An 18,855-nucleotide genomic window follows, 5' to 3' on the forward strand; every position below is an offset into this window, starting at 1 on the left:
TTAAAATATGAATTAATGTACAACAAGGTTCAGCATCAATGGAGCTATTCCAAAATGTTCCTCAATAGAGTCATGGTATGGAACATTTCACAACAAATTGTTTGACATGACGTGGCATCCGCACATCGTTCATATGATGATTTTTTTTTTATTATTTATTTATTTTTTTGGCGTTTTTATAATGATTCAATTTCAATTGGCTATCCTTTTACTGACACCTAGTGGCCAGAGTCTAGTAGAGATTCTTAGCTAAACATATTTTAAACGCGTCTACCTCATGTGAGGGACCCGCGCTATGTGGTAATATTCCATACGAGAAAATTCAGTTTAGAACGAAGATGTAAAATGTCAGTTTGTACAACTTTTATAAATAAGTTTTAAAGAAGTGTTGACATTTCTATTGAATTTAAGAGAGTGGCGGTATCTCTTTAAGAGGATGAGATGTGTTGTCCAGGGGTATTTACAGGCTAATCCGCAGCGAAATGGTGGTACGGGTTGTACTAAACTTGGCAGGAGAGGGACCTTATTTCGATCAGTTGTACTGACAATATTAACGCCATTCCACAAAGATGAGCAGGATCCATCTCTGCTTCGACCTTTCATAACACTGCGAGAGAGAGGCGTTACAGGTAACGGTAACCTGTTTACAGCACATCCCCAAACCGCTGCAGTTCAACAGATAGCGATACTGTACTTAAACGGTTTGTGAGATTTGATGATAAACAACCCAAACAAGCTTAGAACATCGATAAATTAGCATGTGTTCGTATTTTCTTTTATTTGTCCTTTCCACCTTAAATGCTAGAGCTATCTGGCGCCGGTGTACTTATTTTCAGATTTTCTGTTTCCCCTTAAATACTCCTGCTCTTACACTCGGACGCCTCAGTTTTGAATCTAATGTAAATGTTTCGAGGTCTCCTTATTACAGGGAACCTTTAAAGAGTTGTGTTAAAACCTTAATTAAGGCACCAGTGTATGTGAGGCACAATTTAAGGTGGAACGGAAATTCGAATAATGAATCAAAGCGAGGACATGTAAATTTAAATATAATCCATTATATATTTATAACTCTGAATATGTACGTTCTATCGTCTTCATACTACAAAGAAAAAAATCTGTCAACGCCAGAACAGCTGTATCATTTAAGGTGGAACGCAAAATTTTAGCAGCTATACGACATTGGCGAATAGGAACTCATCTGCAACCTTATCAGATTATGGAGCACAACACGAAGCACTTCTTTCAGTGATGTACTCGGGTAACCAGAATAGTCTCTGTTTTAAATGTGAAACGAGCATGTTTGTCGCTTTTGAATCGATTTTGGTTCAGTGTTTCTGGTCCTGACCACTTCATAGGTCACGTTCAGTGTCGTTTATTTATTTCACTCAGTGTCGTGTCAAAACAGTAACGGGAGTACGGTTAGCGTTGAGAAGATCGACTCTGTTCTGTGTGTTTATAACGTTAGGTGATGAGGATGAAGCACTTGTTTGACGTCAGGAGGTGTAGATATATCCTACGGAGTCCTGCTCCTAACAGGCCTCAAAATAAATGGGTCGTTCTTAAGCGCTGATAAGCAGTTTCCATCCATTATTAAATTGTTCTAACTTGTTCATTTGTTTGGAAGGGGTGTCACCAGCATGGCTCCATAGTATCCTGTTGTGTGTGTTTGTAACTAATAAAGCTTACAGGACGTTGCTGGATAGGTCAGACTGCTGTAGCAGACAAAGACTTCCATGTATATATATATATATACATGGAAGTGTTTGTCTTTGTGTGTATGTATATATATATATATATATATATATATATATATTTATGTATATGTGTCGATATATATATATATATATGTGGAATATACAAGTCTTACATATACAAGTGCTATATGTTTGTAATGCCCTAAATAAGAAACTCACTCACTTTTATGGGGTTTCTACAGTTTCACTGTTTCCATTTCAGCCTTGTATGAATATTGGTTAGTTAGGTATCGGATACTCATCTAAATATGTCAAATAACTACAGATAGCCCATACCTGTATATCCTGTGGTTATGCAGGCACTGGCATGTATGTGTGTTCACTCAACCTGTTCATTCACTGTCTCGCTCATTCTCACACCCAGGCTTGATCCCTCTTGTCTTAGTGGAAATCTGCCTAAGGGCTAAAGATGTCATTTTTGATTCTGTTACTTGATCATGCCCCAGATACAATAGGTTCACAGAGTTAAGTTATATAGTTTTGATGTGGACATTTTGATACTATTGTAGAAATTATTTTATAAATAAAATAAATTATACAATTTTATTCATTCATTCATTATCTGTAAGCCCTTATCCAGTTCAGGGTCACGGTGGGTCCAGAGCCTACCTGGAATCATTGGGCGAAAGGCGGGAATACACCCTGGAGGGGGCGGCAGTCCTTCACAGGTCAACACAGACACACACATATGGACACGTTTGAGTCGCCAATCCACCTAACGTGTGTTTTTGGACTGTGGGAGGAAACCGGAGCCCCCGGAGGAAACCCACACAGACACAGAGAGAACACTCCACACTGCTCACAGACAGTCACCTGGAGGAAACCCACACAGACACAGAGACAACACACCACACTCCTCACAGACAGTCACCCGGAGGAAACCCAAGCAGACACAGGGAGAACACACCACACTACTCACAGACAGTCACCCGGAGCGGGAATCGAACCCACAACCTCCAGGCCCCTGGAGCTGTGTGACTGCGACACTACCTGCTAAATTAATTAGAATACAAGAAACATAAACAAGCAAACATCCTCTCATTCCTCCCCTGCTTTTCCATCCCGCATCCACCCCCCCTTCCTTCATTCCTTCCTTCCTTCCTTCCTTCTGTGCTGTGGAGGCTGAATAATTTAACAGCACTCAGAAGATCAGCGTGTTCTGAGTGAAGATTTGGCTGGCTCCATTTTTCCACTATGTGTGGTTTAAATTAATTCAGTTATGTGTCTGATTTCTGTAAAACCATCAACAATCTACTGTCAGTATGCAGTGCAGGGTGCCAAGAAGGACTTGCATGAATAAGATCAAGTCCTGATAAGTAAATGACACTCTTGTTCTAGTGTTTGCTGTTCTCTTATTATGTCTATAAAAATAAGATTTATGCCAAATGAATGAGTAAATGGAAAAAAAAAACATTCCAAATTCTACCAACAAATATTGTTTGTTGTTATTTTCTTGAAAACTCTGCTGACAAATCTGGATGTTTGCACGAAGGTAGGGTACAGTGATTTTATTTCCTGAACGCATTAGCCAGATTTGGGATGGTCGGTTAAAAGTTCTTTGGTGATTTCACGCAGACTGACACTGGAATGAATTCTCCTTCAGCTCTATTCTCAAAATAGGTTTATGGTAGGCCTGGTAACAGTGTCACGCAGATATCAATTTCCACACACAGTTATGTGGAACAGGGTTTTAAAGAGTATAAGGAGGTTTAAGTGCAATAAGAGTGGCAGGAAGGGTCACTGTTCAGGCTCAGAGCACTTACAAATGGACTGAGCTCTGCTTGGAGCTATGCAATCTTGCAGTGACTCAGCTAAAACAAGCAAGGCAGTTTACAGCATGGGGTGAGGACAATACCGAGGCAAGAAAGGAATGATCTGAGAGGTTTTGCATTTTGCTTTATACTCAGGACAGGCTTACACGAAGCTCTACCTAGGGAGCAGAGATGGAACCCTTGTTTGTGCACAAAATTCAAAAATGGAGAAGAGGAACACTACAGCAACAGATACTCTCTGCAGCATCTAGCGATGGGCGATGTTGAAGTGGACCTGCTGAAGTATAGCACAATATCCCGGATAAGAGAGGGAGTCCACAGTAGAATGTGAAATCAGGACACTCCCTTTGGGAGCCTGATTCAGAACACTCTCCCCTCTCTCTGACTCTCACTTACTTGCAACGTTAGCTTTGAGGCCATAGGAGATGGGAGGCGCTTCGGAATACCGTCCGCAGCATGACGAGACAGAAGAGGTAAAGGCCAGGGCACTGCATGCTAACTTGGGAGTGTTTAGTTGTCATTTGTTTGCATGTGTGCTTTCTTTAACTGAATGATTATTGAGCTGTTACTACAGTAGTCTAATGTTTGTAAAGATGCAGCAAAGGCCTTTTTTTTATTTATATGATCGGGATCCCATGATGATAAGAGATCGAGGGAGTTTGATATCTGTTGAAGCTGTGGCCATCTGCTGCGTGAAGTTGGAGACAGCATGATTACATCATTGTTTATTGCAGTGCTAACCAATGAGCAGTATATTGTTCTCCTTCAAGCGTCCATGTACATTGCCTTATTTCATTCAGTAATCGCATTAGCAGCCAACGTCTGCTGTCCCATGACTGATAGGAAATGTGCATTAGCCCTTGCAGGTTAGCCAGAAAGTAGATAATCATAGCAGCCCTTAGCTCTTGAGGTGTCATTGCTAGCTATGAAAATGTGTGTCTGTGTTTGTGTTTGCAGGCAGTTGGGGGAGCGATGCAGACAGATGAAGGGACAGAGTGGCTCATGGAGCTACTCACTGATGTCCAGCTGCAGCAGTACTTTCTCCGTATCCGTGATGACCTCAACGTCACACGCCTTTCACACTTCGACTATGTTAAGAACGAGGATCTGGAGAAGATCGGCATGGGACGGCCAGGTGGGTGCGGTGAGGACCAACGTCACCTTTTGCCCACAAACACACACACACTGAGCACAGGTGTCAGTGCATCACTTAGTCACCCACACCCCAAAGGCATCTGTCCTTATGGTGATTGAAAAAAAGCTGAGTGAGTTCAGACATGAGTCAGAGAAGTATTTTCAGAACATCAGTTCTGCTTTGTGGGTGATTCGCTCCATTTACATGTTTATTTTTTTTGAGGGTGTATCCCTTTATAAATATTTTCTCAACTTGTTCTAATTTGGAAAATTAACCCTTTATGATTCTGCCGTATATCAGGTGACACAAATGTACCAGCATATTACTCCAACCTTATGTTCCAGGAAGTAGCATAGTTGGCAAATGCTTCACAGACAGGTGGGGTGAAATGCAGGTGACATGAAGGATAGATGCCAAATTTCCAAAGAACACATTTGCTGAACTATATTTACCGCAAACTTTGTTTACATGTGATGGGAAATGGTGATAGCCTTTAGCATGAAAAAATAGAAGTGTAATTATAAGATATCATGTACATTAACATTGTAAATCCACATGTCCAGCTTTTGGGCTAGCATAAATTTGTTCACTTCATTAACTATTTCCATATTAGTTGCAGACTAACTACCCATAGAGAATGCAAGACTGTCTAAGACCCAGCATAAGTTCTCAGAGTCTGTGTGCATTTTGTAATCCTAACCCTAGCTAACAGTACCTGAGCCCACTAACGCTTTTGTGGCTGACAGCCATCACTTTTCTTTAGGTGGGATAAATATGAGCAAACTCAAAAAATGTGCATAGTGTAGGGTAAAACTGAAAATACTGATACAGTGGTTTTGTACTGTTATAAAATGGATTCTCTGTCTTGTTATGAAGGTCAGAGAAGACTGTGGGAAGCAGTAAAGCGAAGGAGAGCCATGTGTAAACGCAAATCCTGGGTGAGCAAGGTACGCCGTGGCTTCACAAGGTCTTCAATCTTAAGTTCCAGAGCATTGTTTGCTGCATATTATTGTAATCAGTTTGAAATTTGGTTGTCCCTTAACAGTCATTAGATTGTGCCAATGGAATTACTGTCAATTGTATTGTTTATATTTGGTCAGTGCAGTGAATGGGTCAGAGGCAGGTGGAATCACTCTCAGCTGCAGTCTCTGTGTCTGGGTCAGCAGGTGTTCACAGGGAAGCGTCCAGACTCGGAGTCGCAGACCAATGCTGTGTTCCGGGCTTTATCGCCCACAGCTGGCGAAGGCGAAGATCAGCCGTCCGCCCTCACCTGCCTAATCAGCGACAGGGACCTCACACTTTTTGAGAAGCTAGGAGACGGCTCCTTCGGTGTGGTCAAGCGAGGGGAATGGCAGGCCCCCTCTGGAAGAGTGGTGAGTTGGTCTGTAAACCTGTTTATTACGTGTTATGATAGTGTGGGATTTCCAATTTGAAAGTGCTGTGAGCACATTAAAAATACTGCTCCTGTAGGATCAGATAAGTATATAACCTTAAAACAGAAATACACCAATCAGCCACAAGATTTAAAAACCCACTGACAGGCGAAGTGAATAGCATTTATTATCTCACTACCAAGTTACCTGTGAAATGCTGGGATGGATTATGCAGCAAGTGAAGAATAAGTTTTTCCAATATGTAAAATTTAACAGCAATATAGTAATCATTTATTAGAGTGTGTTTTCTCTGTGGATGATGTGTTCTCATATTCAAATAAAGAAAATGTGTTTTTTGACCAATGCCACTCAAACTTCAGTATGATGTGTTATCCATATTGCGCAGCCTTGAAAGTTAGTGCAGAAAGAAAGGTGGGCAGACGACATTTGTTCTGGCAAATATTGAACATGCAGACCCTGAAGATCTGTACTCAGTAACTCTGCCAATGTGATCAAATGTACCCAAGCAGATGGTGTGGGTGAATAAGCAATGCTGACAGAATGCTGATCGAGTCTTTAACATGTCCCTGTGTTCTGTCATCCATTCACATAATTATGCAAGTACCTACTTCTGTATATACATAGCTGTTTTTTGTAGGTGTACACTGACCTCTAGTTTTTATCCATTCTCTCGGACACATACTTAAAGACAACTGTGTTTTATGTTGCTTTAAAGGGGACATATACACCTTTTTCCATATGTTTCAAAGTTCCCTGGGGTTTTGTAACATCTGTGACATGTTTTGATCAAAATACGACAAGGACCAAACAACACAGCACTTTCCTTACCCTCTCTAAACAGCCCTTTTCTGAACATCCGGTATCAGCCCCTGTTGAAAATGAGCCTCTGACTACTTCAAATGCGAGGTGCTCAAAAGTTTCTCTGCATTGAATCAATGCATTTTCACCTCATCTTTGCACTTTCATCAACATGTGTCTAGGGCTGTGACCAGAGAGACTCAGAGGAGGATATGGGGAAGCACGTGCTATTTATGTATGACACAGAATGAAACGGGAATGACTCGTTTTGGCTCATGTTTTCAGGCTTAGGCAAATCACCAAAACAGACAGAGTTGCTCAATTTCACATTTTGAAGGTTGCTGGGATCCAGGTCCTGAAAATTAATGCCTACATGCACTCAAAATTAGATTATCCCCCATAATATGGCCCCTTTTAATGTCTATTTTTTTACAGCTTAATGTTGCAGTGAAGTGCTTGAAGACAGATTTGCTGGACCAGGCAGAGAGTTTGGATGACTTCATACAGGAGGTTAATGCCATGCATTCTCTGAACCACCAAAACCTCATACAGCTGTATGGAGTGGTCCTCACTCACCCCATGAAGATGGTAAGCATGAAAGTCATGTGGACTTTCTTGTGTACATGAACGTGAACAGAAATATTAAGGTTCTGAGGAAAATTCAGATTTAAATCTGGTTGATATTAAATAAAGTGTAAATAATTTAATAATTGATCATTAATTTCATTATTTCTTAGTTTCCTTTTAAATAATTAATGTTTAAGTTTAAAGAAGGTCTACACTACACTACACTACACTACACTTATATCTGGGATCAAGGTAAATCTGTGTAACATTTTACGTGTCATAACAAGTCAGCAGTTCCAGCAAATAGTTCAGTACCCAGTTTAGATTTGTTTGGGTAGTTCTGTATGCATGGACATTGTGCTGGTGTTAAGGTCAGATGTGCATGTGTTTGGTGCAGGTGACAGAGCTGGCTCCTCTGGGCTCTCTGCTGGACAGACTGAGGAAGAGGCAGGGTCATATCCTCATTTCAGTGCTGTGCCGCTACACTGTACAGATCTCTTGTGGTATGGCCTATCTGGAGTCCCGCCGCTTCATCCACCGAGACCTAGCCGCACGCAACATCCTGCTGGCTTCCAATGACCTGGTCAAGATCGGCGACTTTGGACTAATGAGGGCATTGCCCAAGAACGATGACCATTATGTCATGCAGGAGCACCATAAAGTGCCCTTCGCCTGGTGAGAGGCAGTGGAGAAGTAAGCTTTTGTTCACACAGCAAGGCTAATTAAATTTGTTTCTTAAAGCAGCATGAAGTACATTTCCCAAATGATTCTTCTTCATGTTAAGTATACTTACACCTAGTGGTCTGGATGTGTCAGAGATTCAGTTCGCAACCTGTTTTACACATGGCTGCTCCTATGTGCAGGACCCACTCTGATTTATGAAGTAAATTTGGCTTGATTTGCTATGTGAACAAAACTTTGTTATATGACTGGCTATTTGTCTTTCTTATTTTTTCTTATCCTTTGTCATTCTCTCTGTACTTTTCACAGGTGTGCTCCAGAAAGCCTGAAAACACGAACATTCTCCCATGCTAGTGATACATGGATGTTTGGAGTGACCTTATGGGAGATGTTCACTCATGGTCAAGAGCCATGGCTTGGTCTCAATGGCAGCCAGGTAAATAAATCTTATTCTCATAACCTGCTTGTTTAGTTGGCTTTCTTTGGTGGGAATTTCACAGTGACTAACCATTATCTGTTACTTTATATGTCCTTTCTTCAGAATGCTACTCCATTGATTTATATGTTTGTTCCATTTTGATACACGCACTTATCCATAATTATTTTTTAATATACAGAAAATATATGATATATCCACTTTGTGCTCACACCCAGCCGGGAATTCCCAGGTTTAAGTTTGCCGTTTTTCCAGATCCTGCATAAAATAGATAAAGAAGGCGAGAGACTAACTAAACCAGAAGATTGTCCCCAGGACATCTATAACGTCATGTTGCAGAGCTGGTCTCCAAAACCTGAGGACAGGCCTACATTTGTGGCCCTCAGGGACTTCCTAGTAGAGGTAATAGTTAGGTTAGGTTAGTTGGTGGAGATTATTATTAATAATTCTTCTTATTATAATATCCATTATGAGAAGACTTTTACGAATGTTTTTAGAGCTTCAGCCCCCGTTACATCTGTGAATATTATATATCTGTAGACCATGCCAACAGACATGAGAGCTCTGCAAGATTTTGATGAGCCAGACAAGCTGAAGATCCATGCCAATGATATCATCACAATCATTGAAGGCAGGTCAGTATGATCTCCAAGACCCTGTCTACTAATGAAGAATGTTGTTTTCAGAAATGTTTCAGGGAATGTTCATATAAAATATTGCTCTTTAGTGGAAGTGTAGATAATGATTTCTATATAAACAGGAGAGGGAGGAGCTTGATTTAGAATCTACAGCAACACTTAAGGTTTTATTTTTTTCATTTCACCTGGTTATAAATGTCTACTATATTACTTTATTTAGGGCAGAAAACTACTGGTGGCGAGGGCAGAACAGACAGACTCTGAAGGTTGGTCAGTTCCCCAGAAATGTGGTGACCTCAGTAGCAGGCCTTTCTGCCCATGACATCAGCAGGCCACTGAAACACAGTTTCATCCACACAGGCCACGGGGACACGGACCCTCACCGCAGCTGGGGAGCCCCTGATAAAATTGATGAGTAAGACATTTTCCTTTTTTCATTGTGTTTTTGTCAATCGACAGGCTTTCTATACAGTTAAAGGTCTTAAAGTCACTGCTGAGCGTGTATTTAGTACAGAACAAGATTCTTTATAGATGAACAGTAGTTTTCCACCTTTCGCCACAAGAGTGCAGTACAGGACTATGTTCTCAGTGAGGGGCCACTGTGCTTGTTTCTTAGTCAGGGTTTTTTGTTTATGAAATTTTTTTGTTTCGTTTTTGTTTTTTCAACATTGGTTAATTCTGAGTTGTGTGTTCGCCTTTCTCATTCAGTCTGTACCTTGGGAACCCCATGGACCCTCCTGATGTTCTTGGGATGGATCCAAACACTGCCAGGCCTACTAAATTACCCAACAGGGCAAAAAGTGAGTGAAAGAATGTCTAGTGATTGAACAGTACAAACAGGAATCAACTTTTATTTAATTTGATATCTGCAACACCTTCCACAAATTTTGGGAGTGGGGCAAAGTGAAAATTTTACAGAAAAAGTGAAGTCACACTTTCCTGTTTTAACTGCAAATTTCAACACATCCCAACACTTATTTATTTATTTATTTATTTATTATATGAGTGTACTGCTCAGTTCCTATTATCTTATTGCTGAACTTCGGGTTCATTTTCTTGGCCTTCTTTTCTTCTCTCTGGTGCCTTAGAGCAACCTCCTCCTCGGCCTCCTCAGCCTGCCGTTCTTCTTAAGAGTAAGAACTTTCAGTGTTCATTTCTCTGAGCCTCTACTTTGAGCAATTCATAACATTTCCTATAATAAATGTATGATATTCAGATTCAAATGTCTTTATTTTGCTTGAGAAGGAATGTTTACTGCTTGTCCAACATTATCAGTTTTATATTGTACAAATTAATCATTTGGCAAATTGTTTCTTATGTCAGTCACCTTTCAAAATGTTACCCACAATAGACCTAAAAGATTGTATGATTGTATGATATATATATATATATATATATACTCTTTCAACATCTTTTGAACCACATACAATTTTTTAGAAACACATGTGTAAAAGCATTTGTCTGCTGTCCTCAGAGCCATTCTATGATTCGGTGTTGGAGGATGACGATGATCTAATCGTGACAGGGCTGAAGAAGCTCTCCCTGAAGACACCAACGTATTTGGGGCTGCGCCTGCGGCCGTGGGAGAGCTCAAGTCCTGCAGACCGTCTCAGCGAGGTCTCGCTCATTGACTTTGGAGATGACAGCTTCAGCTCAGCATCGCCCTCTCCTATTACTGAAACCCCCAACTCTGGTACGGTCCAGCAGTTGCAGTTAGCTTCAGATGGTTCTATTCTGGACACAGCGCCACCACAGAGCCCCTACCGCAGCCTGCCCAATCCCCTACACCCGACACCAGTGGTCGACTGGGACACCCGGCCCCTCCCTCCTCTCCCTGCCTATGACCAGGTGGCCTTTGAGGGTGAGGAACAGGAGGACGTGGAGGTCAGCTCTATTAATGCCTCTGCTGAACAGAATGACAGTATGACCGAGCATAAGTACAGCGAGGTGGAGGGTACGAAATGTTATATATTATATATAAATATTGATATATCTGTATTGGATAGACTGTGAGGAGTTTGGTGTGTTTGCCCTGTGTCCACGTGGGTTTCCTCCAGGTGCTCTGGTTTCCTCCCACGGTCCAAAAACACACGTTGGTAGATGGATTGTTGACTCAAAAGTGTCCGTATTTATGTGTTGTTTTCCAGGGCAAACAGAAGGAGATTCAGATTCCAGCAGCTTGGGCATGCGTGTTGTTGAAGACAACCTGTTCCTGCCCTCCAAACCAGCAGAGGACACTCACTCTTTCTCTCAGTCTGCAGACATCTTCAAGGAGCTGCAGAGAGAGGCGATGGTGAAGCTTTGTGTGCCTGCAGGACGATCACTGCCTTCTTCCCCCATTCCTACTCACTCTCTTGCCCTTCACCGGCAGATAGTTCTCCCCTCCTCTTATGAGGACAAACCCCAGATACCGCCTAGAATCCCCATTCCTCCAATGCGACCCTCAAAGCGTGCCAGCGTCTATGGCAGCAGACTCTCAGCCTCACTGGGGGACGAGGAAGGCAGAAGTAGGCCCCCTCAGATCCCTCCAAGAGACCATGCTGTGTCCCAGCCAAGCTCTCGAGCCCCCAGCCCCATGGCCCCATATGCATGCTCTCCCCAGCAGAAGCCCAGCTTGTGCTGTGTTGGTTCTTTAGGTTCTTGCCTTTCTCCTTCCTCATACTCCTGTGCTCCATCCACCACCACCACCTCCACAGCTTCCTGCTCCCCTTCCAAACCCATATCCACCCCCAGTAAGCTCCCTCGGGACATCCAGTATGGCTTCACTGAGACTGGAAAGGCTCAGGCAAAAAGTCCCTGCATTCTGCCCATTATGTGTGATGGTGTGAAGGCCAGTAGCACGCACTATTACCTTCTACCAGAGAAGCCAGCGTATCTGGACAAATACGAAAAGTTTCTAAAGGACTCAGAGAGCAGTGAAGACAGAAGAATCACAAACATGGCCACCGTTAGGCCCATGGTCCAGCAGCAGGTCGTCAAGCCCAATCTATTACCTACTCCCAGTGGACCAGGCAGCTCGTATGGCCAGGCTTCAAACTCACAGCCAGCAACACCAGCCAACTCCTACAGCAGTGTCAGACAAGTACGCACATCAAGACCTTGTTTCATATAAGACCTCATTTATTGTAGCTTAGATTAATGTCGTGTTACCCTTTTTTTTTTCTTTATCTGAACTACTTTAACAGAAACAATGCAATCCTATTTTTTATCCTCATACACACAGTCCTGCCTTTCTACAAAACAATCACAAATATTGTTGTTGTTTTTTTTTTATAATGTTTTTTTTTTGGGTGGGTGTGTACAGGTGCAGGAGACAGTCCATGGAGTAACTGTGGAGGAATGCCAGGCTGCCCTCCAGAGTCACAGCTGGAACATCCAAGAGGCAGTGAAATATCTTAAGGTAATATGACTTCTCTTCTGACTGCTATGCTGAGGGAACTACAAGAGAAATGTACCTAACAATTAATATAATAACTAACAGTGTCAGCCATCTTGGATTTCAGATGCCTGTAAATTTCTCAGTTGTACAAACATCATTGTGACTACTGAGCTCGTTTTGTGTATGCGCACGTGTGTTCAGGTCGAGCAACTGTTCCGCTTAGGCCTGAAGCCTCGGCCTGAGTGCGTGGAGCTTCTGCAACGGTGTAACTGGAACCTGGAGCAGGCTAGCACACAGATGCTGGACTCCTATGGCCCCTCCAGGCAAAGGTATAGGTAAAATTCAGTAGCCCAGTCTACTATGTTCTATCATGCAATCTCTCACTGCTGCTGAGTAAAGACTGTTCTCAGAACTGAAGGTGAAAAAATAGATATATTTAGAATATAAGACAGGTTTATATCTCTGCCTAGGTCCACGTAAGCGTCTCTGGGCTGAGAATAGATTCTTAGCTTATTTTCAAGTTATTTTTGTATTGAGTTTGGGTGTTTTTTTCTATATTTTGTCACAGATACTAAAACCAGCTTTAAGGATGATCCCACCACTGTCCTTCTGTCCAGTGGAAATCACAGCTGCTTATTCTGATACTCAGCCGAGTCTGGAGCCGCTTGATGTTGATGCACTGCTCTTTATGAAATTCATTGTTTATGGTGAGGTATGATAATGATTACTGATAACTGAAAAATTGCCATGTCTGGCAAAACAATACAAAAAAAACATGCTGAAGTGTAAGAATGTGGGTTATTTTTTATTGTTTTTTAAATTTCTATTTTGTGGGAATCCCAGTTCAATTGTATTACATTTTCATTTTGCATGGAATTTAGGATTGCAATAGAAAAGAGAGGAACACTGGATTTAAAATAGTTAATAAGTCCATTATATATAGGTATTTATGCTTTGTCCACATATTTATTGATATTTATAGTATGTTTTTGATGTATGATATTAAGGTAAAAACAGATTAATATGCTAATGTTACTGTATTTATTTGCCTTCATTACGTGAAATATTTATACTATATGAATTCTGAATGTTTTGTTTAAGGGCAGTACAGGGTTTGACAGAGAACCCAAACTGAATGTCTGTAATTCACCATTCATTTTAATTACTCCTCAGTTTAGACACATATTTCATACCACCTTTTTTGGTTAAAATTAATATTCTTTAAAATATACGAACAGGCCCTAATTTACCTGTCCATGCTCTGCCCGCTGAGGCATTCTGTAGGAGCAGCTGTTGGAACTGTGGGAAAAATCCCATTCAGCCTAGTTAGAAGGCATAAAGCAAAGCTCTTTCAGCTTTTTGTCAAAATACCTCAATTTTAAGGTGCATTATAAATTTCAGTTAATATTTCTTTGTGTGTAAATGCAGTTTTTCTCTAAAGCTTGTCCGGCCTGGAAACTGTCATCTTTACAGGAACTGGTCAGCCTTTTAATTTTCTTTTATGTGCCATAAATAATTTAAAATAATATAATTCAGAAGAAACCAGGATTTGTTTATACAATATTTGACTTAGTATTTATTTATATATATATATATATATATATATATATATATGTGTGTATATATATATATATATATATATATATATATATATGTATATATATATATGTCTGTTTATTTGTCTATGTACTGTATCTATCTTTTGAGGCTACTAAAGACCTTCAGATAGTTTTGTTTCTGCTCTATGCCTGTTTGGGTGCAAATACTCCAAGCGCCAGCAAGTTTTGAATGTGGACCTGCATTTCTATATTCTTCTAACTCCGCTTTATTCCATTAAAGCTTAAGCTCAGGTGAAGTATCAGAGAAACAGCAATTCAGTGGTAGATTCTTTATGGTTATATGATTTAGTTTATGTAGGCCTGCCAAAGCTTTAAATATGGATCTGACTTTGCTATAAAGCTCCCTGCCAGTCTGCACTTCAGCAAACTTCAGCTTACTGGCTGTCAACAAAACCTTTCATCTCCAAATTGTAACATTACAGAAAAGGAAATTAACCTCTTACCAGAGAACAGCTTTTATCCAAGTCACGTTGCAGCATTTCAATTGGTCCATTCGATGTGTAATTGTGACACAATGTAAAGAACAGGAGATATAAGGTTTTTGTCTTGAAATTGTTGATATATTGTGCACTTTGTATATGGATTCAGTCAGTGCATGCTCTCCTGCCTAGCTGAGCCAGTATTTGCTTGTGCACTGTTTTTTGTCTTGTGGTTTTTTGTCCACTTGTATAGCTTTGAAATCATGTTTGATCATCAGTTTATTCTGAACTGCTGGTGAGATGTGTTCTACGACACACACTCCACATTTTTCAGGTTGCACCCCACTCACTGAAGTGGTTATTAAAGTGCTGGGCGTGCTGTACATAGCATTAGATGTAAAGCCTCATAATGCATCTGTATTTTTATAATGAAATAAATCTATACAAGTGCTTGGTTTGATGTCATTTATTTTTCCTGCCCACTGCGAACACGCGGAAAGAAAAAATATTCTTTATATTGTAGTCTGTGTAGAGTTGTGCCAAATGACAGCATATTATCGTCATGATAAATGAGCACACATTTTTGTTTTACAAGTTTGATGTGGAGGAACTGGACAAAGACCTCAGCCCCTTTGCTATGCTATGGAAACCACTGCAAAGGAAGAGTATACATGTACAGGAATAAAATGACCAGACTTTGGTGAAAAGTAGTAGACAATTTTCTCAGGGGAGAGGGGAAAAAATAACCCACAACGTCCAGGACATTGGACCTCTGTGACTCCTCAGAGAAATGTATTTCAGTTGTATTAGAAGAGTGACATAAATAACATACGACTAGTGTATGCACTGTATACGTGTAACTTAATTTAATGTTTAATGTTCTAAAATAACATTAAGTATTAGTATTAGTAGTTATTAATACTTTCTATTTTGACAAGGGATAGTTTGGACACAGCAGTTTTTAAACGCTTTATTATTTTCAGTGGCCACTTTATTAGACACACACTTACCCTGTTGGTCAACCTTATAGATATAAAGTTACAGAGACTAGCTCATCTGTTGTAGCACAATCATTGTGTTATGATTGCATGTTGTAGTCCTTTTTAATGGTAAAATAATGACACATTGCTCCTTTAAACATGCATTTCTAAAGCATTTTAAATGTTTTTCTGGTTCTCACTAGGCTCCCACTATTCAGAGTAGTTTAATCAAACTAATCATTGGTGGCGTGCCTTGGATGAATTATATTCATTTTTTTTAAGAAGCAATAAGAAATAAAAATGATTTTCTCGACAGCTAATCAGTGTTAGTCATGTCTGACAGTGGACTGCGCCTTATCCAACTATCCAACCAGTAATTACTCCCACTTTTCAGATCAATATATAGACTATAAATGTTAGTGTAGGGAAAGAAAGCCTTGATCAAGGCACAAAGACCATGCTAAGTGCTCTGAGATTAAAGTACTTAGCCTTAAATAAAGTGGCAAGATCATTTAAATCATTTAAATGGCATATAGCTTCAAATAGCGTTTGAAAGGGAGAGTTGTGGTTACTAAAGTTGGGATTTAATTGGAGCCGAATGAAGTCCATTGTGCACTTGCTTATCAATGCACAGAGCCCTGTGTTTTTCTGTTCCTCTGCCTCTGCTCAAATATGACCTCTCACAGGCCCTTGTTTACTGGTGTGTGGCAATGCTGTGTTCATCCATGATGATAAAAAACAATGCTGATTGTCCATGACTGGAAAACTGGAAATATGTTTGCCTTAAGAGCCATTTAACTGCAGAGAAAGGATTCTAAAAGTTTAATTTTGTCTGACTGGGTTGTTGGGGTATATAATCATGATTGTGATTCCAAACTTTTGAATGCCCCTGTACATGTATGTGCATGCGTGCTTACAGAGAATAGTATCACACCCCCACTGGCACAGATGCCATGTAGAGCAGGACTTCTTAATTAGAGAGTGTATCTGGCTGCCATTTCACAGACTTGGCATTTGTACTGCTGTGTTCATCTACATGCCGAGGGGCTGCAGGAGGTTTCCTGTGGTTGCCTGGAAGTACTTTACACAATCCAGGAATAGCCTGGGCTGTCTTTCACTCTCTGCATGTGTTCTGTGACAGGGAAGGTGACCCAGCTGCAAGAGGCAGGCGTGGTGAAGTAGCTGAAGTTTTCAACTCAGTCGAGATTCAGTCAGGGTTCAGTCTTAGAAGGTGGTAAAGTGATTCTGATTTCTGATTCTCATTCTCAAGTGATCCCACTTGAGGCCTGTGCTGTGGAGTGGCCAATCCATCCAGGTTCTTTGATTGGTTTGTGATGCCCTTTTCTCAGTAATGGCTTTCCAATACAACACATTCTTTTAGACTCATAGTGTTGTGTTATCTTCTCATAGTGGAAGGATGGACCTGTGTATTTTTTCAGACCTAACGTTGGAGTAGAACTTGTTTTTCTCCTGTCTGTCAAAGATGTATTTGATGGGGACAGTATTTGGTGTGTCCTAGGTCACAGAGCTGCAAATAAATGTGTGTTGCAGAGGTTGGGAGGTGTCCTGCAATTCTTCGGAAGTGCTTTTCACCGGCTGGGACTAGTTTGCAAAGCTTGGGCCTGTCTTTCACTCTTTGTAAACATTTAGTGACAGAAAAGGTGACCCAGTGGGGACATGGTGAAGCAGCTGGAGTCCATGTCAAAATGGTGAGCTTGTTTAAAGGGCACTAGCTGAATCAGCAGAGGTGAAATGTACCTGTTATTTGGATTTCTCCTGCTTAGCATAGCATGCAAAATAGACAAGACCTGATGTTAACAGTATAACAGCCCAATAAGGTAAATAGGCCAGGGAAACTACAGGGAATCAAATAGAGTGTTCCCAAATTCTCTACACAGAGAATACTCTGATTTGCTTATGCCTCCTAGTCTTTGTGTCCTCACAAAGTCAAAGGTCAAAACACTATAATTGCAGCTAAATCGCTCTTCGCAGAGAGTACTTGCCAGTATTGACTGCAATGATTTTTGCTGACTCCATTTGTCATCATTTGAAAACTCGTACTATCCTTTATGCTGTATGTAATTTTGGTGATGGACGGTCCAAAACGACTAGTGATCAGTTCTTATTATATAAACACGGCGGCTGTGGCATAAATTTTAGGCTAGGGAGCTTTGGACTGAAAGGTCAGTGTCTTAATCCCCTGGACCAGCAGGAAATATGGAATTGAGGTGGAGAGATGGAACATAATTTTCTCCCTCTAAAGTACCCTTTAGCAAAGTATATTTTTTTCCTGTTTCCCAGTGTGTGTGCCAATAAAGCACAGAGGTTGCAACCCACTGCTCTGGGTGTGTGTGTGCACTTAGTGCATCTAATCACTTGGTATGTTGTATGTGTGTTTACTACCACAGAGGGGTTAAATTCATTCATTCATTCATTATCTGTAACCGCTTATCCAATTCAGGATCGCAGTGGGTCCAGAGCCTACCTGGAGGGGACACCAGTCCTTCACAGGGCAACACAGACACATTTATTCACACCTACGGACACTTTTGAGTCTCCAATTCACCTGCAACGTGTGTTTTTGGACTGTGGGAGGAAACCGGAGCACCCGGAGGAAACCCACGCGGACACAGGGAGAACACACCAACTCCTCACAGTCAGTCACCCGGAGTCGAACCCACAACCTCCAGGTCCCTGGAGCTGTGTGACTGCGACACCTACCTGCTGCACCACCGTGCCGCCCAGAGGGGTTAAATGCAGAGTTCAAAGTTCAGTCTGCTTCTGTACAATGACAACAAAAGCATGTTTAACATGTCATATTTTATTACATTGAAATATATATTTAATCACTTTTTGGGAAAACAAGGTCTTTGTCCAACAACAACTGTGTACTTCTCTGAATATTTCCAAATGAGAGAACCCCAGTGGATAGTCTTTTTGTGTTTTAATGTTTTGTTTTTCTTGCTGGTCTCATGCTTGCAAAGCCTGGCTTCTCTCTTGTCTTCCAGTGACCAATCTAGCCCCAGGAGTACCAGGAGTAGGAGAATTTTAGGAATATTAGCAGTGTTAGCAGAACATGCCAAGCGTCGAGGATCCAGAGATGTGAGAGTGCGTTGATATGAAGCAGGCTTTGAGACTACCTCAGCTCCAGGGAGTGTGTTTTTGATGCCCAGCTGTAGCTGCAGATTTGCTCAGGTTTGGTTCCTTGGTTTTCATAAAACTACTCCAGTTCTTTGTGGTCGGTAAGTGATAAACACAGCCCTGTGTAAATCATTCATATATT

General features: G+C 41.0%; 2 protein-coding genes across 6 annotated transcripts in view; both read left to right on the top strand.

Moving 5' to 3' along the window:
* The first annotated feature begins 305 nt into the window (after positions 1-305).
* On the top strand, positions 306-15,035 carry tnk2a (tyrosine kinase, non-receptor, 2a). Of its 5 annotated transcripts, none has more exons than XM_066666902.1 (18): positions 306-629; positions 3,662-3,999; positions 4,484-4,661; positions 5,538-5,608; positions 5,807-6,034; positions 7,289-7,441; positions 7,818-8,095; positions 8,411-8,537; positions 8,793-8,939; positions 9,078-9,172; positions 9,396-9,590; positions 9,884-9,975; positions 10,264-10,308; positions 10,650-11,129; positions 11,323-12,257; positions 12,480-12,575; positions 12,756-12,889; positions 13,123-15,035. In XM_066666902.1, exons 2-18 carry the CDS (start codon positions 3,952-3,954, stop codon positions 13,127-13,129), a joined length of 3,309 nt encoding a protein of 1,102 aa, XP_066522999.1. In that variant the 5' UTR covers positions 306-629; positions 3,662-3,951; the 3' UTR covers positions 13,130-15,035. The 5 variants fall into 5 exon arrangements, with proteins under 5 accessions (XP_066522999.1, XP_066523157.1, XP_066523238.1 ...); XM_066667060.1 differs by having other exon boundaries at positions 12,756-12,883; XM_066667141.1 differs by having other exon boundaries at positions 5,828-6,034.
* A 2,214-nt stretch (positions 15,036-17,249) lies between these two features.
* tmtopsb (teleost multiple tissue opsin b) overlaps positions 17,250-18,855 on the top strand; it is a 56,226-nt gene continuing 54,620 nt past the window's right edge. Inside the window, exon 1 of the mRNA XM_066674212.1 lies at positions 17,250-17,281. Within this exon, the coding sequence (XP_066530309.1) occupies positions 17,250-17,281 (32 nt within the window). The remainder of the gene's footprint in view (positions 17,282-18,855) is intronic.

The sequence above is a fragment of the Hoplias malabaricus genome, chromosome 1, assembly GCF_029633855.1.
Source record: "Hoplias malabaricus isolate fHopMal1 chromosome 1, fHopMal1.hap1, whole genome shotgun sequence".
NCBI lineage: Eukaryota > Metazoa > Chordata > Actinopteri > Characiformes > Erythrinidae > Hoplias > Hoplias malabaricus.

Excerpts from the sequence above, each read along its gene's own strand:
- tnk2a (XM_066666902.1), top strand. The coding sequence starts at position 3,952 with ATGGGAGGCGCTTCGGAATACCGTCCGCAGCATGACGAGACAGAAGAG. Across the intron at positions 5,609-5,806 it reads GCAAATCCTGGGTGAGCAAG|TCTCTGTGTCTGGGTCAGCA; the intron begins GTACGCCGTGGC and ends TCTCAGCTGCAG. Across the intron at positions 8,538-8,792 it reads TTGGTCTCAATGGCAGCCAG|ATCCTGCATAAAATAGATAA; the intron begins GTAAATAAATCT and ends CCGTTTTTCCAG.